The sequence below is a fragment of the Cucurbita moschata genome, unplaced genomic scaffold, assembly GCF_002738365.1.
Source record: "Cucurbita moschata cultivar Rifu unplaced genomic scaffold, Cmos_1.0 Cmo_Scf00002, whole genome shotgun sequence".
NCBI classification, from domain to species: Eukaryota; Viridiplantae; Streptophyta; class Magnoliopsida; order Cucurbitales; family Cucurbitaceae; genus Cucurbita; species Cucurbita moschata.
In genome coordinates this window covers 6151285-6173143 of record NW_019268518.1, presented here as the reverse complement: position 1 = coordinate 6173143, position 21859 = coordinate 6151285, and the positions used below count along the sequence as shown (strand labels likewise).

The 21859-nt window shown below is 38.7% G+C and overlaps 5 protein-coding genes across 7 annotated transcripts; all 5 read right to left on the bottom strand.

The window, feature by feature from the left end:
- Positions 1-648: 648 nt before the first annotated feature.
- LOC111462557 lies at positions 649-1834 on the bottom strand. Its single transcript, XM_023106171.1, has one exon. The coding sequence runs from the start codon at positions 1299-1301 to the stop codon at positions 843-845; it is 459 nt and encodes a 152-aa protein (XP_022961939.1). The 5' UTR covers positions 1302-1834; the 3' UTR covers positions 649-842.
- A 323-nt stretch (positions 1835-2157) lies between these two features.
- On the bottom strand, positions 2158-7438 carry LOC111462519 (folylpolyglutamate synthase-like). Of its 2 annotated transcripts, none has more exons than XM_023106122.1 (17): positions 6996-7438; positions 6499-6601; positions 6274-6404; positions 6130-6195; positions 5848-5957; positions 5556-5616; positions 5226-5309; positions 5066-5122; positions 4724-4784; positions 4502-4548; positions 4345-4422; positions 4105-4269; positions 3717-4007; positions 3476-3554; positions 2705-2857; positions 2471-2619; positions 2158-2397 (listed from the first exon to the last, which is right to left on the bottom strand). In XM_023106122.1, the coding sequence occupies exons 2-17, from the start codon at positions 6506-6508 to the stop codon at positions 2341-2343; spliced, it is 1599 nt and encodes a 532-aa protein (XP_022961890.1). In that variant the 5' UTR covers positions 6509-6601; positions 6996-7438; the 3' UTR covers positions 2158-2340. The 2 variants fall into 2 exon arrangements, with proteins under 2 accessions (XP_022961890.1, XP_022961882.1); XM_023106114.1 differs by having other exon boundaries at positions 2471-2634; positions 6996-7434.
- A 720-nt stretch (positions 7439-8158) lies between these two features.
- Positions 8159-11958, bottom strand: LOC111462509. Its single transcript, XM_023106107.1, has 7 exons — positions 11565-11958; positions 11332-11412; positions 11077-11253; positions 10490-10660; positions 10120-10332; positions 9941-10029; positions 8159-9290 (listed from the first exon to the last, which is right to left on the bottom strand). The coding sequence occupies exons 1-7, from the start codon at positions 11647-11649 to the stop codon at positions 8481-8483; spliced, it is 1626 nt and encodes a 541-aa protein (XP_022961875.1). The 5' UTR covers positions 11650-11958; the 3' UTR covers positions 8159-8480.
- Positions 11959-12692: 734 nt separating this feature from the next.
- LOC111462489 (potassium transporter 8-like) lies at positions 12693-20841 on the bottom strand. 2 transcript variants are annotated; one of them, XM_023106085.1, is made up of 9 exons: positions 20753-20841; positions 17215-17323; positions 16657-17146; positions 16517-16570; positions 15279-15539; positions 15144-15196; positions 14215-14338; positions 13870-14124; positions 12693-13790 (listed from the first exon to the last, which is right to left on the bottom strand). In XM_023106085.1, exons 2-9 carry the CDS (start codon positions 17248-17250, stop codon positions 12736-12738), a joined length of 2328 nt encoding a protein of 775 aa, XP_022961853.1. In that variant the 5' UTR covers positions 17251-17323; positions 20753-20841; the 3' UTR covers positions 12693-12735. The 2 variants fall into 2 exon arrangements, with proteins under 2 accessions (XP_022961853.1, XP_022961846.1); XM_023106078.1 differs by lacking the exon at positions 20753-20841 and adding an exon at positions 17413-17599.
- Positions 19904-21710, bottom strand: LOC111460778 (homeobox-leucine zipper protein HAT5-like). Its single transcript, XM_023104070.1, has 4 exons — positions 21629-21710; positions 21377-21510; positions 20753-20992; positions 19904-20281 (listed from the first exon to the last, which is right to left on the bottom strand). Exons 1-4 carry the CDS (start codon positions 21708-21710, stop codon positions 19904-19906), a joined length of 834 nt encoding a protein of 277 aa, XP_022959838.1.
- Between the last annotated feature and the right edge of the window lie 149 nt (positions 21711-21859).

The following is a 21859-nucleotide window of genomic DNA, read 5'->3' as shown; positions in this document are numbered from 1 at the left end:
TCTATCTTAGTGAATGAATGAAAGAGTCTTTTGGGTATCCATTAGTCTTCCCCCATGTGAACATCTTTCATCTAACTAAATGCTTGTCATATAATCAATTCAACTGCCAACTCTCTCGTTAATCGATGCCAAATCTCACATTTGTTATCTTAAATGCGATTAGTTGAGCGCTATTCCTTGAAATCGCTTTGTCCTTTTTCTCCTTGATAATTGATTTAAGGGTATCTAAGAAAGCATCTTTGAGGTGGGATTGATTTAAGGGTATCTAAGAAAGCATCTTTGAGGTGGGATTAAAGGGTATTGGATAAATTTCATAGCTATTTTTGTGGCTTCTAAAGTTTCGATATGAGCATGCATAGGTTGTTCAACTCCATCCTTGTAGCGATTAAAATTTTAGTTCATCCCATAAGAGTCTCTTTTAAGTTCATACGACGAAACAAATAATTAATTAATGTTATGCTACATTATTAAAATTAAAATGTATGGTTTAAATTTATAATTTAAAATATAAAAATCACTATTTAATTGTAAATTTTTTTTTAAAAAAAATCATTATAATTTTGGTTTCAAATAAATAATTATAATAAAATAATAATAATTAAGAAAAAGTAATCTTATAAAAACGGAAGAACCAAACAAAAAAATAAATAAATAAATCATCGAGTTTTTAGATTGTAACGCTGGCCACAAATTAACCCCCACTGTTAACAATCCCCGCTTCCCCGAAAAGCAAATACCCCCTCCGCTCCTCCTCCTCCTCCGACCACCGCGCACGGCGGTTGCGGCGAGAAGCAATCGAACACACGGAGGTTCCAGAGCCACATGATTATATCCATCCAGAATCAAATGAAGGACGGTCCATCCTTGCCGAGGTCCATGGACGACTTGGCGGAGGCCGGAATGGAGGCGAATCGCATGGAGAAGTCGCGGCGCATGAAGTCCTCACTGAAAGGATCGTCGAGAGCTGGACCTTCGTCGAAGTTGAGAGCGTAACTGAGCGGATCGTAACGGTAAGTAGATTGGCGATGGCGATTCTTGTGAAATTGACGAATGAACGTCTTCCATTTAGGGCCGGCAACGATTTCGGACCAATCGCGGAACCTCTTCCAGCCTCGAAGCCACCACTCGTCGTCATTATCGGCAGCCCTAATCCTCTCCCACCAGGACTTCGATGGATTAGACCTCAGGCAAGGAAGCCAGAAGCAGCAGCCACGGCTGGCGAAGGCAGCCTCATGAAGAAGGTCATCGGTGTGGAAGCCATTAACGTCGGAAGAAAGGTCAGGAGATTGAGGAACAGACATTAAAAGAGGGAGAGAGATCTGATGGAATTGATTTGCAGAAAAGTTTTCTGCAAATCAATCTTCTCAGAGAGAATCTCTCTTCCCTGAGTTTGAAATCGAATGGCTCAGTTTTTATTGAGTTAATTATCAATATATGAGAGCAGAATTAGGGTAAAGCCAGAAACGGAAAACACGCTGGAAAATTAGTCCTTATTTACGCTAAATGCCTTAAATAGTTTTTTATTTTTCCTTAATTTTTTTATTTCCTTAAAATTAATCAGACATAAATCTAAAACTCTTATTAGTTGTTTTTAAGGTGGCAACAGATGGAATAAGTTGAGTCATATTTTCCAGCTGTGTGGCCTGCACCATACCATAACATCCCCACCACTTCAGCTTATATCTAAAACATGTCGATCCAACGTTAATCCTCAAATCGAACTAAACCTCTAAGAGCCGAGATCTCCCAAACTCCAATTCAAGGATATGAATCGAATCTACAACTTTAAAGACTATGTGACGTATATTATCTATTTGTAATAGTCCAAACCCACCGATAACATATATTGTCCTCCTCGGACTTTTCCACAAAATTTTAAAACACGTCTGCGGAGAAGAGGTTTCACTCTCCAATCAATCGTGATTGTAGGTAGGAAGGCAATTTAGTCATCCAGCTGACATGATGATGAGTAATTGATGATTGTCAGATTTAGATCTTGGGTAGTGGTGGGTCGTAATATAGATATATATAGATATATATATATATATTATAATAATGAAATAATTAGGAAGAAACATGATGCACAAGTATAGTTTTTATATTTTTGGCATTTTCATTATTCCAAAGTTGTGAAGCATAAGAATAATGAATGAAAAAGAGAATAAATGTAACCCTGATAAAAATGGAAGCCTAAGAAGGCCATTATTACCTCGAGTCTTGTAAACAACAAATAATGAGACCATGAATGTTCAAAGAATTCTAGCACCGAGTTCTTGCTGATGTCGTTGTTCGAGTAAAAGCGTAGTCCCATCGCCATGGACGCTAAACACGTCCCGTCCTTCACTTGATTAATTTCAACACATCTCCCACAAGATGTAAAGAACCAGTCACAAGGACCTGAATAATAGAAAGCTCATAAATTTCTTCGTTCCAAATGTGCCCATGTCTAGATACTCGAAAATATTCGCACCTGAAGTCGAATGGACCTGTTCTGCTGCAGAACACTATCTCGGAGCCATTTAATGGCCATTGGGAGAGAAGAAAACACTGCGCTGTTCTCGCAGCTCTTACCACTCACTTCTGGTTTTTCACTTTCTTCTTCAACCATGGCACCAATGCCTTGAGAATCGCCTCCTAATATGTCGAAGGATAAAGAATGGCTCCAAAGACTTAGAAAAAGATCACTAGCATAAACAGATAATACCTTTCTCAGATTGGATGATGTTTTCCCACACCCTTCGAACATGGAACTGCCAAGAAAGGTCTACTTCACCATTTGCTTCTGCTAAACCATGGGTTCCAACCTTGTTGAACAATGATGTATTTGGAACAAAGACTGCCTTCTTGAAGTGGACCCCTGAGTTCATATAACCAAACTCTTATGGAATTTCATTGATTTGTGGCATATTTTATTTTGACATATGTAACCGCCCAAGCTCATAGATATTATCCGCTTTCACCCGTTACGTAAAGCCGTCGGCTTCATGGTTTTAAAACATGCCTGTTACGAAGAGATTTCCACACCCTTATAAGGAATGTTTCGTTTCCCCCTCCAACCGATGTGGGATCTCACAATCCACCCCCTTTGGAAGCCAAGCGTCCTTATGGCACACCGCCCGGTGTCTGGCTCTGATACCATTTGTAACAACCCAAGCCCACCGCTAATAGGGATTGTCCACTTTGACTCATTACGTATTGCTGTCAGCCTCACGGTTTTCAAACATGTTTACTAGGGAGAAGTTTCCACATCCTTATAAGGGATGTTTCGTTCCCCTCTCCAACTGATGTAGGATCTCATAACGTAAATCGTTAATCCATCAGCTAAAAACTTATTCTGTAACTTCCATTTTCTTTGTCTCCTAGTAATGTTATATTTTAGTACCTAAATTATAGATCATTCTTTTAAATCCTAAAAAAATACTGTGTATTAACCAGATGATATTTTTTCAGTTCGAAGAGTTCGACAAATACATACCATTATTTGTGCACGTTTTGATCAGAGGTTGAAGAAGCAATTGTGGATCTCGTACCGACATACAATTGAACAATAGCACCTACAATGTCCAACACTACTAGATTAAACAACATCTAAAGAAGTTGAAGCACAGATAAATGAATAGGTATTCAAACTGAAACTAGCTTTCTTATTTATGATCCCTTTTTCTTGACAAACAATAAAACGAGCTTGGAGAAGTCGAGCTAAAGTCGAAATCTACCTGCACAGATTTCTTCCTTGCCTCATCATTATCATATCCTTGAAGAAGTTTATTTGAAGATGTACCAGTATCATCCAACTGATGATCTAAGATCCCTTCCTGGTTATGTTTTATTGCAGCACAAAACCAGCTACTGCAAACCACCATGCTCTCAGGACTATGGGCACCATCCAAATAAAAGACAAGATCTTCCGGGGATTCAATATCATTATATCTATCAGGAACAATCTGAGCTCGCCCTTCAAAGCTGGCAGTGGTAAGCCCTTCTATGAACTGCTCAGGCAAAGACCCCTGGTAACATATTGTTAAGAAGAAAAAGAATCAGAAAACACGAGATAGGTTTACGGAAGACCGAGGACCAAAGACAAATCCCATATGTAGAACTTACACTCTGTTCCTTGTACGACAGATTGGAATGGCCGGTCCTGTGAAGCCAAGTGGAGGATAGCGCAATAGCAAGACGAGCATTTAGATACTGGTGCTCGCCTTCAAGCCCGAGTTTATGACCTTGTAGAAGCTCCGGATCCAACGATGGCACTACTGTAAGTTGTACCTGGGACGTGCAAATATAAGGCAGTGTGAACAACACATAGTCATGAAGTAGCTAACGGAAGAGCTTTGCACATACATCCAACTGGGAAGCTTTATCTCTAAGCACATGCATGGCTTCATCAGGTTGACATACAGTAAAAGCTGGAGCCCCACGCTGCACCAAAGTGAAGGGATGGAAACAAAATGATTATTCCTAGACGTTCATGCTTTAAGGAAAGTTTCTTGAAGCAAACCTTGAAGATACCAGCTTTCTCCGACGCTATGGCACCAAGAGTATTTCCTAATTAGACAAATTCAAAACAGAAAGAAAGCAACAATGTAAGAAAACCTTGACATTATCAAACTTATCAAACAGGATAGAAAACATCTATGCTCGTGCTTAAGCCATAAACGCAAACAGTTGTCGAACATTTATTTTCCAGGAAAACTATTGTCAAGGTCGAGAGAAGGCTAACCAAGAAGTTCCGTGTGGTCGTAACCCAGAGAAGCTATACCACACACAATGGGTGCCTGGACCTGAAACATTAGAATCTATGATATGGCTATACCTTGATGAAGGTTTCTACTTTCTAATCAAGAACAAATTATATCTGTAACAGCTCAAGCCCACCGCTAACAAATATTGTCCACTTTGGGCCGTTACATATCGCTATCAGTCTCGCAGTTTTAAAAAACGTCTACTAGGGAAAGGTTTCCACACCCTTATAAGGAATGTTTCGTTTCCCTCTCGAACCGAAGTGAGATCTAACAATATCTAAAATGCCATGAAATACTTTACCAAAAGAGAATGAGCATACCACATTGGTAGCATCAAAAGTTCCACCTAAACCAACCTCCAAGATAGCTACATCCACCTTCATTGATGACAATAAAAACATCATCATTATAATCCCAGTAATAAATTGACCAAAGAAAGCGTATCCAGAAAAAGATTAAAATAAAAAGAACACATCAAACCTGCTCATCTGCAAAAATTTTGAACGCAAGTAACGCTAGGAAGCGAAACAAGTGAGGCATCGGTACATCCTCACTAGTTTTTTCCTGAAGAAAATAAATTGTTCTAGAAAACTTTCAAAATATCAATGAAATTCTTTATTTACAGTTAAAAGATAATAATGAATCCCATAGTTTAGTTTTGTAGAGTTCAAACGTCTCTTTACTACAAGAATAAGCAACTCAGAATCTAAATATAATGTTTACATATACAATTAGATTCAAAGACACCATATATTTTATCCATTAGATGAACTTATGTATTAAAAGTAATAATAACACATCAAATTGTACCTTTAGCCTATTATAACACCACCAGAAATAGGCTAAAAACTTCTCTTCACTGATGTCGATGCTGCAACAACCAATTAGAAGGTATTCAAGAGTTTGCAACTTCAAAGTGGGAAGAGAAAAAATAGTCCCAGAAATAAAGTTAGATAATACGAAGCAAGTCGTTGATACAACGAAAAATCAATGGATTTACTGTAAGGACAACCATCTGCATCATCTCAATAAACAAAGTAGCGGTCGACCAACTTTACCACGTAAAAGAACAACAAAACTACGTAGTATGCACAATAGTTACCCATCCAAGCGAAATCTTTCTCGGACATCAATAAGGTGAGGAGAAGTGAAAAGGCCAGTGTGGAAGCCACATTTACGCAATATGGATTCGGTAAAGGTGCACGTGGATCCCTATGTAAGTCCCGAAAAAAGAAAAAAGTTTAGTTAACACAGCATCATTTTCAAGCTAACTCAATGATGTTTTCTAAGCAAAGTTTGAAAATTCTAAGTTGACAATGTTAAAGTGAATGGGACAAAAGTAGAAGTATCCAAATGAAAGAGCATGAACTGATGAAGATGGTACCTTGCCTTTGGTGCCAGCTACATGGATGACCTTCATTTTCGACATGGACTCCTCTAAATCAAGCATCTATTATATTGCGTCAACTCAATGATCATCAGCTCAAGTATACTATAGCAATAACAAAGTGTTAAGTTTCAGTAATACCTTTACATACTCAAACAGCAACTCAAACCGATCTCCAGATTTATCGCAGCGTCTACGGCTGACAATCAACGAGGACAGTACATCCAATGCCTCTTCATAGGCTGTCCGCGAGTATTTCAATGCTCCCATACCTTCAAAAGCACCCATCACAACCCCAAAACGTTTTTTGGTTTTACATGATAGAATAGCTTAACACATCAAAAGTGGTTTAAAATGTGTCCATACCTTCCTCCATGGTTACTAGATGACCCCCTGCTTCTCCAATATCCTGAGGATTCAGCCTAGTCTAAAAGATTCAAAGGCCCCCAACGTTTGCTACTCTCCAAAGCTGCAAAACAGCTAATGTCTTTTAGATGCAGGGAAAAGCATAGAATACATCAAACAATCAGGAAGTTCCAACATATAGCTCACGGAACAAACCCCCTCTAAAAAAAAGCTACCTAATCGCTTAAGATGAGGTAGAATTTCTTTACACATATTACATTCATAGTCTAGCTTATTCCCTGCTTATTCCCTGCTCTAATTAAGAATATATTCGATTGGGTATCTAATTTCCCCGTTTCCTTTACACTAATTGGCAATAAAGAAAAAACGGGTTCAATTTTCATCGCCTTCTCGTACAAGCAGCAGAGTAATATTCAACAAAACATAATTACAGATTCCATAACCAAGGATTCAGTGCTCAGATAAGAACAGAGTCAAAAGGGGAAAAGGGTCCTCACCTTTTCACCAATCTCTTCCTTTCGGGAACGTCGGAGAAGCCGAGGGCGAGTGCCGAAGACTGGAAGGGGGCGGCTAGAGAAAGAGAGTGGCATAAGCTGAAGAGGGTATGTCTTGGACCGTCGAAACAGGTGATAAAGGAATCGTTTCGGGCGGACAGGAATTGGATGGATCAAATAACAATAACAATGCAGGAGTTGCTCAAGTTGTTGTGGGGTGGCGTGGAGGTCGAGTCAATGTCGTTGGAATTTCACTACTGCGGTGATTCATCAGCAGCCGAAAGCAGCGCCATGGTGTGAATGATAACTTGCGAACTTCCATTATCGAAGTTTTGATTTTTAAAATTAGGCTTCAAATTGACTAATATTGTTTTCAATTGTACTTTATGAGAAAATGACATATACCCAAAATGATATTAATAAAATTGAGTTGATCAACAAAGGCTGTTCATTAAGCAATGTATTACCCTTAAATGTCATAACATGTTCTATGATTCATAGCAATGATTTCCATGTGTTTGGATTGAAAAGTGTTCAACTAATTTTGTTCATTCTCTTTACGATCATAATTACACATTTTCTACTCCAAAAAAATTTATTAAAGTTGGTGTGAGCTGACATTTTATGTTTATTTTTTTTCGACTCTTAATTTTCGTTCTTTATCTCGTTCTCTTTTAATTCTTTGCTAAAAAATGCAATAGAGATAAGGTAATGAGATCTCACCACCATCGTCTAATTTCAGTCTGCGATGTGCTTCGTCTCTACCCTCGCGAACTCTCCTACCTCTACGATCACTTCTCCTCTACTTCATATCTAAAAATTTTTGGATTCGAAAAGGAAATTTCAAATCTTATAGAAGGGTCCCTGGCATCATAGTCATGCTTGTCCAGGGCATGTTGCCCATGGTCGTATTCGCGTTGCATGTCAAACCCCTCATGTTATAATGCTTTATTGCTTTCATGATCTACATCCACTAGACTTGCAATGCAACCATTTGATACTTCATTGTCAAGTTTGGTCTACAAATACTTCTAAATGGTTCCATCATACCTTAACAAATGGTATGATAAAAAACAGCTGAGGCAGCAATGTTTAGAACATGAACATCATGATATTTTTCTTTTACTTGCTGCAAGAGAAACTCAAAATGGCAGAAATGAATCTTCCAACCAACACGTTCTGGATTCGACTTGTTCGTACAGTAGGATGGGATGTATGAAGAACGTTTGATATGAACTAACGATATGCATTCAACATTAACAAGTACAAGTATCCTTGATTTCGACCGATGATATGAATACGACAAACAAATATGAAGCATGAACAACTGTATGAAGACTAGCATTCCTCAGTCCTCACCATAAAAACATGGTTTGGACTTGTGGCACAAACAAAGAAAGCATATCCTGACTCCTAAATCTACTCCTCCCCCACATATTCCCCAATTCACCAACTCAAAGCATTGAAAGATATATGTTTTATTTCTTGTCAATAAGAATTGGGATTACCAGTATAGTTGTATCGAGCTCGAATGTTGTGATGGTTATATCTTGGATCTCCATAATCAACAGCCTTGATCACCATAGCTTCACGGCGTCCATCTTGTTCTTGAACTGCACCAAACACAATTTCTTTCGTCTCGCAATTCTTCTCGTAGTATGTTGTCGGACCTGCAGAGTATTGTCGATGGTGATATTGCTGATATTGCTGATAATGATGCTGCTGATGATGTTGCATCTGCTGCTGCTGCTGTATTTGCTGCTGCTGCTGTATTTGCTGCTGCTGCGGCTGCTGCTGTATCTGCTGCTGTTGATGATGTATCTGCTGCGGCTGTTGCTGCTGTTGATGGAATTCACCACCATTGTCCCACCCATTGAAGTAGTTTCTGTTTGGCTTGAACTGATGAGATCGATCGAGGTCTTGTGTCATAAATGGATACGTTTTTTTTATTGTCGGAGTTTTCGTTTCAATGGATGGTGGCTCGTCTTCATCTGGAATCACAAAACTTTCTTGCAAGGGCCAAGAGTTTGGATGTCTGTTGACTTGTTGAAACTGCTGATGGATCTGGTTATTGAGAGGCTTCCTTCGAAATCCAGGCAAAAATCCCCCAACGATGTCGGCTACAGACGAGCCACTGTTGACGAAAAGCCTCCCAAGCGAACCAAAGAATCCTTCCTCCAGTTTCTCTGGTTCATCTTCACTTGGAATCAAGGAAGGCCTGACTGACTTGAGAGGAGGTCTTTGATATTGGGCAGCTTGTGCAGCCTTCTTCATTTGATGACTTCTTACATCCTCATCCTACCATCCAAACACGAAGCATTAAGGTCCATTTCATTTTCATCCAAACCAAGATTTCCAATAAAATGAATTTTCTTAACACAAAGACAAAAGAAAAAAGAAAAAGTAGCTATTTGTAACGTAACATATACGAGAGTCCGATCCCACTGCTAATACATATTGTCCTCTTTGGGCTTTCTCTTATGGGTTTCTCCTCAAGGTTTTAAAACGTGTCTGTTAGGGAGAGATTTCCACACCCTTATAAGAAATGTTTCATTCCCCTCTTCAACCGATGTGGGATCTTACAATCCACCCCCTTTGGGAGCCCAGCGTCCTCGTTGGCACACCGCCTTGTGTCTAGCTTTGACACCATTTGTAACAACTCAAGCCCACCACTAACAGATCTTGTCCTCTTTGGGCTTTCCCTAACAAACATGTTAAAGAACCTTGAGGGAAAGCTTGGAAGGGAAATCTGCCCAAAGAAGACAATATCTGCTAGCAGTGGGCGGGCTTGTCTTGTTACACAATAATTACTCAACTTACAAAATCACAACCCACTACCATCCGCCAAATGGCAGCACCCAGATGTTCATAACAATGTATGTATATATGAGACAACATAGTTATTTCTTTGAAACGAGAAAAAATATGAATTTTGTGGAATGATCTACCTTTGGTGAAGAAAGCACTGCTTGCACTCTACGTTGGAGCAGAGCAAGCAGATAGCCGAACAAACCAGCAGCAACCAACAACACTACCCCTGCAGATAGAGATTGTACAGTTTTCATGTTACCATAAGAAGAAATAGCAGAGATGAAGAACATAGCAGGAGTAAGGTTTTTCGTTCTACCCAAGTTGAGACTATCAGCGTATTGAGTATTGCAGTCGTCGTAGTTAAGTTCAATCTCTCGAATCGCCTTGTTTCCTCTGTCTATAACCAAAAGAGAGCAGCTACTTCCCACATAAACAACATCAAAATCATTTGAGAACTTTGCATCTTCACTAGGACCATCAATATGACCACTCCCTTGGTTCCATCTTCCACCAGCAATAGTTGTAACCCCTGCAGTTAACCTCACATATAAGAGTTTTCACCCTATGAAACTTAACACTGATAGAAGCTCCACGTGCATACACATTTAAACCAGACCGTTACGTTGAAAGGAAGACAGATATTAATATGGATACTACTACAAAATCCTGATTATTTGTAGATATACCAGTGTCACTAATCTTTCTGATAGCCATATTCATTGTGTCTGCAATGTATATATTGCCCCTTTCATCCAAAGTAAGCCCTTTCGGATGATTCATCCTTGCTTCTCTTGGATGGCCATCGACATGTCCGGGGTATCCTTCTGCAGATCCTGAAACCAGTTTTGGTCTGCTATCTGCACATCATCCAGTAGAGAAGATTGCAGCAAACTCATCAGAAAAGTATAGGTAGTGCATACAGATCCTTTCATAAAACATTCTACTAAGTCTTATTCAGATAATGACCAATGTATGCCACAACTTTTGGTGAATAGCCTTCTCTTTTTAGCCTAACAAAGCTTGGAAGAAATAAAGGACCAAAACTGATACCATCAAGTGCCAAGAAGAGACAGAACTAAGAAACGTACATCGTACTCCAAAAAGTGGATCCTTCTTCAAAACAAAAGTACAATAATCTATTAGAAAAAATAATCAAGAGCTCAAGAAAGTAAAACACAAGCTTCCATTTGAAACTTCCAATCATGTGTCATAAAAATAATGAGCTCAATGTTCATCATGTGGCATAAAAATGGTGACCCAAAAGGATGCTTACATCGAGACAATGGCATTGAGATCTTATAGATGTTACTGTTTTCAGCATCTAAGATCAGCAGCTCCCCACTAGGCGACATCTCGACCGAATAAGGATCGATTCCCAGCTTACTGCCATCGAACACCGTCTCAACCGTATATCCACTCTCGAATTTCATCATCGAACGGCTGGAAACAGCTGAGAAGATTAAGCAGAAAACCCAGTTAAAAAATTACAGACCACTTCATATCCAAGGCAGCTAAGAAAGATCCATACCAGTTTTGGCAGTGGATTTCATCGACCATAACTTCTTCACAAGAGAAGAAACCACATTCGAAACAACCCCACGAACAATTTCTGCACAAAAAGTGGAAATGCAGTAGGCTGAGTGAGCCATAGACAGCATTTAAAGAGGGGAAAACATGCAAAAATCATAAGATTAAGGACATGGGTGCTTCTCAAAATTACTCATCTTCCTCATCGTCATCATAATCATCAAATATACTTACTTCCAGGAGGCGAAGCAGAAGCAGGAGAAACCCCACCAAAAAGAAGAAGAAAAACGAGAGCAAAAGCGAGGGAAATCCTGGCCATTGTCGAGAATGAGGAAGATTGAGGAGGGAAAACCCTCAAAAACTTGGGGGATTGAAGGTACACATATAGAGGAAGAGTGGAGTAAAGAGGAAAAGAAAGTTGACCGGTTTTGGCCTCTACATATCAACCATGTGGTACCCTTTTCTCAGAAGGAATGACAGTGAAAGAGACAAAGAAGGTTTAGTGGTTTTAGAAGATGCAATTGACGAGATAGAGCTGTCCCAATGAGTGAAAAAGAAATTGAGGTAGTAAGGCCAAAACCCAAAACAAAACCAAGGCGGAAACAGAGCCGAAGGGCCAGTAGAGCATAGAGTGAGACCAACCAGCCAGCACACACCCGAACATATTAACCCGTCACCATTTATATCAACTCGACTCTAATTCAATTTTATTAAAAAATAACAAAATAAGAAATCACCTTCTCGGGCAAAGAGAAAGAAGGTAGAAGACTATTACAATAAAGAAACATTCCCTATGCTTTTGGTCCAAAGCCCGTAAAACTTCAAAATCAAGTTTTTGTAAACTTCAGCTTTGTTATGAGTGGATGATTCAAACATTCAATGAAAAATCGATCAAATTGGCTCATATCATACAAAATTTTGAATAAACCCATCAAACTCGATTCAAACATTTTATTATTAGATCAAACTAAACTTAGCGTGTAATTAGGATATCAATTTAATAAAAATCTTAGAAAAAGTTTTTTTGTTTTTTAATGATTTGTTGTCCTCAGCCCATCACGTGCCTTTCCATTTCAGATCTCAATTATTATGTGTGGAATAATATTAATAACAGTAATACACCTCTAATCTTTCTCTCTCAAAGAATGTTTTCTTTCAAAAATCTATTAATTAATCTTTAATGCTCAAATTGTACTTTAACCAAAGTGTGTGTATATATATATATGATCCATTGCTTTAAATACCCATCAAAATTCATGTTTTTTTTTTCAAAATTTTAAAAAATTATGTAATTAATCTGATTAAGAGACTAAAATATATTTAAATGTATTTAATAAGTCCCTAAACTATCAAATTTGTGTACATAATTGTTTCCGATTTAAAAAATACCAAAAATTACAATTTTTTAAACATAATAAACCATACCAACCTCAAGAGTAGAAGCGTTGGGAATACTCAAAGCATAAGATGGGCCTCTTGAGTTTTTCCTCAAGAAATCATACCCATAATTAAGCACAACCTTCTTCATCCAACCTGATCCTTTCTTTGCCTTCACATATGAATGTCCCATTATGAATGCCATTCCTGCCTCCCTTGCTTCCATCAACTCTTGCAGTTCTCTCCTTGTATCGACATCCATTTTCGTACTTTCGGGTAGAACGAATCTTACTCTTTTCTTCCTCAACCTCTCCGACCTTATCTCTGAACTGCTGACGATCGGCAAAGAACACGATTCGTTTTCACACATTCGTATACCGTTTAGTTGAGTTGATGAAGTCCCAATCACTCTCATTCTTTCGTTGTCGTCATTGTCATCCAAGTCCTCGTGTCTGGAAGTGTTGCATTCTGTTTTCTCGGATCGGATGAATTCTGCAATGCTGCAGGTGAGGTCTCTCTCGAATTCCAAGTCGTCCTTGTGCACATCACGGTAGCCATATCGTGCAATGCAGCGGTAGAGTCGATACTCTTTTGGCCCAACTCTTCCTACCAAGAACCTTTCCTCAGGTCTCACATGAGGCATTGTGACAGATTTGATGCAGAGGAAGACTAGAATTTGGTGGAAGGCTGGAACGTTTGTGACAAAATGAGAGAAAATGGAAGGGATCCCTGAAACGAGTTCGGTATGTACAAGGCCGATCCCCCGAACCCGAACGATCCCGATTTTGGGACCTATACCGAGGAGCCAATTTATAGGGACTTTGTTTTCAACATCAGCCTCATATTTCTTTAGAGTGCCATAGTGCCAAACATACATAACCACAAGGAATGTCAGTGAAAGTGCAATAGGAACCCAAGCCCCTTCAAAGAACTTCATAAGAGAGGCAGAAAAGTAGAGAGCTTCTATGGAGCCAAAGAAGACTAGGAAGGCTATGGCTAGGAAGACACTTTTATGCCAACATAACACAATAACAAGTGACATTAGACACGTCGAGACTAGCATAACGGTAATAACTGCCAACCCTGAATGATAAACAAACAGACCGACATGTCGTTAAGTTCAAGAAACAGATGATAAAAAGCATTAGCAATGAACAAATACCTGCTGCATTGCCCAAGCGTTCTGTCTCTCGAAATCCAATGGTAACAGCTAAACATAATATCATTAGTATCCAGTTGATGAGGGGAATGTAAATCTGGCCATGTATTTTCGAAGACGTATGAACGATCTTTACTCTTGGAAAACAACCCAAAGAAGAACATTGTTTGATGATCGAAAACGTGCCCGTGATGATTGCTTGACTGCCCACAACTGCTGCAAGTATTGCTATTGCAAGAACAGGCCATCTTACTTTCTCTGCAAAAAGACATAGGCAGCTCCTTACATTACTTCATATTGGCCTATTTGGTTCAACTAAAAAGAGAGGTAATACTAAAACCAACCTACCAGGAACAGAAACATAGAATCCGATTCGATAATCGTTGTCGAGATTGTGATGCTTAGAAAGATAAGCAGCTTGTCCCATATATGCAAGAACTAAGGATGGATAAACCACAAAAGTGAAAGCAAGCTGCAGCATTGTGACTTATTGTTACGAAAACATTGAAATATTGTGCTCGTGACCTAGAAAGCTAAAGAGTGTTGAGGATTATTGAGAGGAGTAGTCCTACATTGGCTAATTAAGAGGAAGATCATGGGTTCAAAAGTAAGGAACAGTCTCCATTGGTATGGGGCCTTTTGGGAGAACCAAAAGCAAAGCCTTTAGAGCTTATGCTCAAAGTGGATAATATCGTACCATTGTGGAACATCATGGTTCCTAACATGGTATCAGAGTCAAGCGGTTAACTTAGCAATGTCAATAGAATCCTCAAGTGTCAAACAAATAAGTTGTGAGTCTCGAAGGTGTAGTCAAAAGTGACTTAAGTGTCAAATAAAGGGTGTACTTTGTTCGAGGGCTCCACAGAAGGAGTCGAGCCTCTCAAGTGTCGAACAAAGGGTGTACTTTGTTCAAGGACTCCAAAGGAGTTGAGTATCGATTAAGGGGAGGCTGTTTGAGAGCTCTAGAGAAGGAAGTCTCAGAGGAGGCTCTATGGTGTACTTTGTTCAAAGACTCCAAAGAAGAGTTGAGTATCGATTACGGGAGACGTCCGAGAGCTCTAGAGAAGGAGGTCTCAGGGAAGGCCCTATGGTGTACTTTGTTCAAGGAAAGGATTGTTGAGGATTATTGAGAGTAGTAGTCCCACATTAGCTAATTAAGAGGAGGATCGAGGGTTCATAAGTAAGGAACACTATCTCTATTGGTATGAGTCCTATGGGATAACCAAAAGTAAAGCCACGAGAGATTATACTCAAAGTAGACAATATCAGATTAGTACCTTGATAGAAAAAGGTGAAAAGTGTCCAAGATCAGCAAACATTGCTTCCGAGCCTGAAAATCATAATCGACCATATCAGAAACAAAGGAAACAGACGTAAAGAATTGATTGCGGTTGGATCTAACATCATCGTACCCGTTATACACAAGAGGACTCCGCCCAACGCCATCCAACCTTGCTTTTTGGTTTTTTTCAAGAACTTATACATGTAATATGGGGAGAGTGCTTTGTAAACAAGAGGATTCCAATAGAAGATATTGTACAAACCAATGGCACTGATGCATAGAAGCCATACAATTACAACTGGAGCAAACAGGAACCCGACCCGATGTGTGCCGTAATGTTGCAATGCAAACAAGAATACCAAAATGGCACATGCCAGAGGGACTTTAATATCTGCAAGAGAACGGAACGTTCTTCTGAATCAAACACCAAAAAATGTTACTTAAAAGTAAATGTCATTTCATAATTCATATGATCGAAATCTTGCCTTCATTTGTGCAATGTTTATGACCATTCAGAGTTGCTACCAAATAGTACGACAAAAGCAAGAACTAGCAGACTCCACCAAACCATTTTACAAATTTGATCATCTTATTCAAGATTATATCTAACCGAACCAGCAATTCTACTCATCGACTTCCTAGCATTTGAGAAGATATCGAATCTAGAATTTTAATGTAACAGCCCAAACTTACCGCAAACAGATATCGTTCGCTTTGGCCCATTACGTATCGTCATCAGCCTCACAGTTTTAAAAACACATCTACTAGGGAGAGGTTTCCACACCCTTATAAAGAATGTTTCGTTCCCCTCTCCAACCGATGTGGGATCTCACAATCCACCCCTTAGGGGCCTAGCATTCTCATTGGCTGGCTCTGATATCATTTGCAACAACTCAAGCCCACCACTAGCAGATATTATCTGCTTTAGCCTGTTACGTATCGTCGTCAGCCTTACAGTTTTAAAATGTGTCAACTAGGGAGAGGTTTCCATACCCTTATAAAGAATACTTCGTTCCCCTCTCCAACTTATGTGGGATCTCACAATCCACCCCCTAGGGGCTAGCGTCCTCGCTGGCTAGCTCTAATACCGTTTGCAACAGTTCAAGCCCATCGCTAGCAGGTATTGTCCGCTTTAGCTCGTTACGTGTCGCCATCGGCCTCAGGGTTTTAAAACGTGTCTATTAGGGAGAGGTTTCCATATTCTTATAAAGAATGTTTCGTTCGCCTCTCTAACCAATGTGAGATCTCACATGTTGATACAAAGATAATACAAAAGCTAATACAGATCAATTGGCCTCCATTGAAACAGTAGATGCAGATCCATCAAGGTATCACAAAATTCAGGGATGAACTGAAAAAGAAACTTACATTGGTGATGTTCCTTAGCCATGGATAACTCAACCCCTGACACAGCTGAAAAGACTGCAAAATATGAACAAAAAACAAAAACCTCCCAACTTAGAATAACATTTTTGAATCTAATAAAACATAAAAACCAAATCAGCCACCTGAAATTGCTGGTGTGAGAACTCCATCACCGATAACCATGCAAGTCCCAATCAAGGCAAGAACAAGCAAGATTCTCTGCAAAACTTTACATTTCTCCAGAGTTGCTTTCAAACAAGAACTGAAACTAAAATTACTAGTGGGTTCAGGTGTATCTCTTTTATAAGCAGAAAGCTCCTCATCTGCAAGCTGGTGATTTGGAAGGGAGCTAAGGCGAGCATGGCGGCAGAGCAGTGAATACAGAGCAAAAGTTCCCCCTTCGCCATTATCATCAGCTTTAAGAACTATGAACACATATTTAAGTAAAGGGATAAGTGTCAAAGTCCAAAACACAAAGCAAAGAACCCCATAAACCTCCTCATTCGTCTCAGAGTGCTGAAGGTTTTCTGCAAAAGTGCTTTTGTACACATACAGCGGAGAAGTGCTCAAATCCCCATAAACAACCCCCAAACCCTGATAAGCCAAAGTGAAAATTGTCCTCCATGAATCCCTCTGCAACAAAATAAAGCCAAGAAGATCAGATTTCGAGAACCATCTGTTGAAATAACAGATGGAAATACCTTTTCAGGATAACCCCAGATCAAGTTCGGATCCATTAAGGCTAATTCAGAGGAAAAATGTCCCAAAATTGAAGCAAGGAAGCTTTCTAGTCAGTTGCATGGAGGAAAACTGCAAAAGAAAATGCAGACAAGCAATGAACAATGAACAATGAACTTAATGAGCTCAATCTGAGAAACGTGGGTACTGTATCAACTAACATGCATTGTGATTGAAAAGCTTAAAATTCCTTCGCAATGATAGCAATGGAAGAATGAAAAGAAAACTATGAAAGCAATGGTTGTTCAGAATTTATTATGTGGTTTGATTGGCTGAGCTTGATTCAAGCTTTTTTTAATGAATAAAGTATCATAGTTTGTTAGAATTTACGATCCATTTTGTTTCTCAGTTACTGAAATAACTAAGCTTGGGAAAAGGAAATTTTTTAAACATGGGGGAATCAATTTTTGTTAGAACATATTGATTGTGCAAGTAACACGTTCTTTGTTTGTTTTTAATTTCTGTAAGTTTCTTGTTTGTTTCTTTGAAAAGTAGGATATAAATACATTGGTGGATAATCCTTTCTTTTGTTTGTTTCCTATTATTTTATTCTTTTTAGATAATTCAATACACAATATTCATTTATTTCGAACCAACGTGTCAAATTTCTTGTAAATTTGAACGTAGCTCAGTTAATTTAGTCAAAGGTAATCTCAACCAAGAAGTTAGAGGTTCCAATATTTCCGTCCCTCCATTGTTGAACGAAAAAAACATATCAAATTTCTTTTATCGAGTTGTCCACTTCATTCACTAACAAAATCAAGAAAGTAAAAGCAAATAAAATCGTTGAAGAAAAGAAGAAATGCATGTGACTACTAACATGATTACCGTTATCTCTTGATGAAGGAAAAACGGTCAACTTTAATTAGTTGACCATTTGAAGAGAAATGAGATCAAATAGCAAAATTCAATAATTTCAATGTATCCATGCGAGTAGAAGAATTGATGATCAGGGGAGAACAATAATGAACATAAAAAGAAACACGATAACTATTTACTTGATACAATACAAATATACATTCAAAATGTCGTAAAGTCGAACTGTTATTTCGTGATATTAGTTGAGAAGCTGATCATGATTTTCTCCAATAATTTATTTTCTTACAAAAAGAAAATAGTAGAAATTTCAAAACACTATTCCAAAGCACATGTCAAGGGGTGGAAATAGGGTCCTACAATACACATTCTTTTTAGTACTTTGGACAATGCCAATACTATTTTATTTTTACATATCATATAATCAATTATCAAACTTAATTAGATTACTAATAGTTATAATTTTTTTTTTCTTTTTTTACTTTCCTTATGTCTTCTAAATTTGAGTCGTGTAACTTAATATATATTATTCATATGTGAACTCTTACAAGGATGTAAAGTTCATAGTATAATTTGTCAATACAAAATCTTGTTTGTCGGTCGTATGCTATGTTATAAAAGGATCTCAAAATTCAAAATCTTGTATGATCTAACATTGGTTGGAGAGAGAAACTAAACATTTTTATAAGGGTGTGAAAACTTCCCCCAACCCGATGTGTTAGTGAAGACACTGGAACTCGAAGGGATGGATTGTGAAACCCTACATCAGTTGAAGAGACCGAAGAGAATTAAAAAGGCGATAGGTAACGGGACAATTTCTATGAACTGAGATGATGAGTTCAAGGTAGGAATCTAGCCACCATTCACTGTTTGGGGACCAAAACCACTATTCACTGTTTGGCCACTCAATTCCTTTGCCGGGTTCTTTGGCTTTGGAGGTATTGGGAGTCTAAATTAAAGAAGCAAGGACTATGAACTGAGATGAGTTCAAAGGTTGGAATGTAGCCACCATGGTCATGAAGTTACATCCTTTCAGCTACTTTTTTTGTCATCTTTCCAACAGCAACCCTCATTTAATTTGCAGCAAACATGACCCTTTTCATTTAATGTCTTTCCTGTTTCATTAGTCAAGGTGGGGAGAGGAACAAGCTAGCATTTGTCTTTGTTCTTCTGAAAAAAATGGGTTCAGAGGGATTGATCTATTCAAATACAATGAATTCGGATGTTGTTCTTTGAGATCTCGTGGCACAGAAAAAGGATTTGATATACACTATTTGATTCTCTACAACTCTCGAACTCATGATCTTATAATACTTATATGTTACACCCCATATCCAAGATTTGAAACTAAAATCAACACTTGCATGTCTCGACATTTCCCTACGAGATTATCATGTTACTTATTTCTCACTTCTAAGAGTGAAAAACTATCTGATATATCAACATGAGTCCGATATATCAACATGAGTCCTTTCAACATGTTTTGTTCTTAATCACGTGCTTTCTAAAGTGCCCAACTAACGCGTTAGACTAAAATGTAAAAAAATGAACGCTTGTGAAAGGAAGCTCTTAAAAGATGAACACATTGAGGGTGTGAAACGAAAAAGAAAAGGTCAACATTACAAAGATTTTTACAACTTGGCCAGTCCTGAAGGTGCCCAACTAAGGCCTTAACACAGAACAACATTGTAATGGTACAAGATGCAAGTTTTATCCATACACATACATTAACTAAGGAATATTCACACTAGCCTTAACCTTATTCATCTGTATCAAATAGTAAACCTTATATTTTAGTTCCACCCAACTACATATCGAGATGATTCGAACATTGCATTACGACGTCCAGTCCCACCAGGTCAAAGGCTCTACCTCATTCGTCTGCTGATCGTCTGTTGTATAAATGGCTGAGAAGTAACCCTGACCATCGTCACTTCCATCCTCCTCCTCCGAGTTCATTCCAAAAACAGGCAAAACACAGCCATTATAGTCATTGCTCAGGAGGTACGAATCCCCACTGTCTAAGAGATGAGGACCGTCCTCGTCCAGCACGGCACTTCCATTGCTCCTGCAACTATGGTGGTCCTCAATCTTCATGCTGTGTTGCACAACAGGAACAAGGATTTGGTGTTCCAAAAATGGCTCGGATTTCTTAGCTTGAAACGAGGATTCAACCACTTCCTTAGCTAGAAGTTTCTCAGATAATGAAGCTACCTGAGTTCAGAAATTGAGCATGCATAAGAGACTGGTGGGTATGTAACAATACTGAGTCCCTATGAAAGTAACCCATATATTCTCTCGATCCTTGGAATTGGGTTATGAACCTATGCCAGATTAACTTCTCGTGCCTAAAAAGTCGAACTCAATTGTACGACCACAAGTTTACAAGACGTCCTTCATTAAATGTGACTAAGAAACTTGCAAGATTAACTGGAAACTACAGAGTCATCTTAAGAAACTAAGATAAATGGCCACCATCCTAAAGGTTCACAAAGAATTCTACTTAAACTTATATCCAGAAAACATGTCACATCAAAGACAGTTTTCAGCATCTTCAAAACATGGCATAAACATATGAAAGGTTTATGGACAATTAATAACAGTTCAGAAGCAAGGGTAAAACCTCCACTGTAAAACCAAAGTGCCAAAATGACAAACTATATAGCTTTCAGTGGGGATAGATACCTCAGCTTTGAGCCTTTCATTCTCCTTGACAACAAAGTCGTAGCTCGAACGAAAGGAATCATATGAAGATTTGAGAAGATCATAGTCCCTTTCGAGCTGCTTTGTCTTCCATCGAGCTCGGCGATTTTGAAACCACACAGCCACTTGCCTTGGCTGCAGACCCAGTTTGTTTGCTAGCTCAGTCTTGCGCTCTGGCTCCAGTTTATTTTCTGATTCAAAACTAATCTCCAGCAGATGCACCTAATCGTTGGCCATGAATAAGGGTTGATCAGCAGTAAAGATTGTTATAAAAATATAAGGTGCGCAGTCTCAGTAATTAATAAGCAATGGAACATTGAAGGATAAAAAATAAGAACAGTAAAGAAAACCAGAAACAGAACAGAAACAAACTGTATACTCAAAATGAACTTGATATTGTACCCAATTATACTAGCCATGTACACGATTCCCCTGTGGGAATTTTCCTTTAGCATTTTATCTAGAGAAAGAGTGAAGTTTCATAATCCAAGAACGATGCTTAATTTTTTCTCATCACAGAACTTGCTAACAATGAGATCAGCATTGATTCGAAACAATTAATGAAATAAATGTGCTATATTATCAAAACTAGAATTGCTTGAATACCTGCTCTTGAGTTAGCCGGCGCTTCTTCTCAGGCGGTTGGTCATCGTAGTAGTCGTCGTCGAACAGGTCATCCGGTGAGCTGAAAAAGGGTCGCCTCTTTGAAGTTTCCTCCATCCCCATCGCGAACCTTGGTCCTAACATTTGCAGAATCACAATTTAAAGAAATTTTATCTCGATATACTTATTAAAACCCCCTTCGAATGAAAAATTCATCAATTCCTCTACTAATCAGTGAACTAAAATGAAAATTACCACGAAGAACGGAATCGCCACTACCGAAAAACAGCATGTTGCTGTGACCTGGAGACCGGTTGAAGATCAAACCGTCCGTCATCATCAATTATTCTCTAAAATCTGAAACAGGTATCGTGAGAGGGGATCACCAGCGATTTACGGATTGGCCAGAGGAACACGAAATCGAGGGAGATCTTTATTAAAAGAAGAAAAGATTTAGATGGGGGTTGGGTATTTCCAGCGACAGAG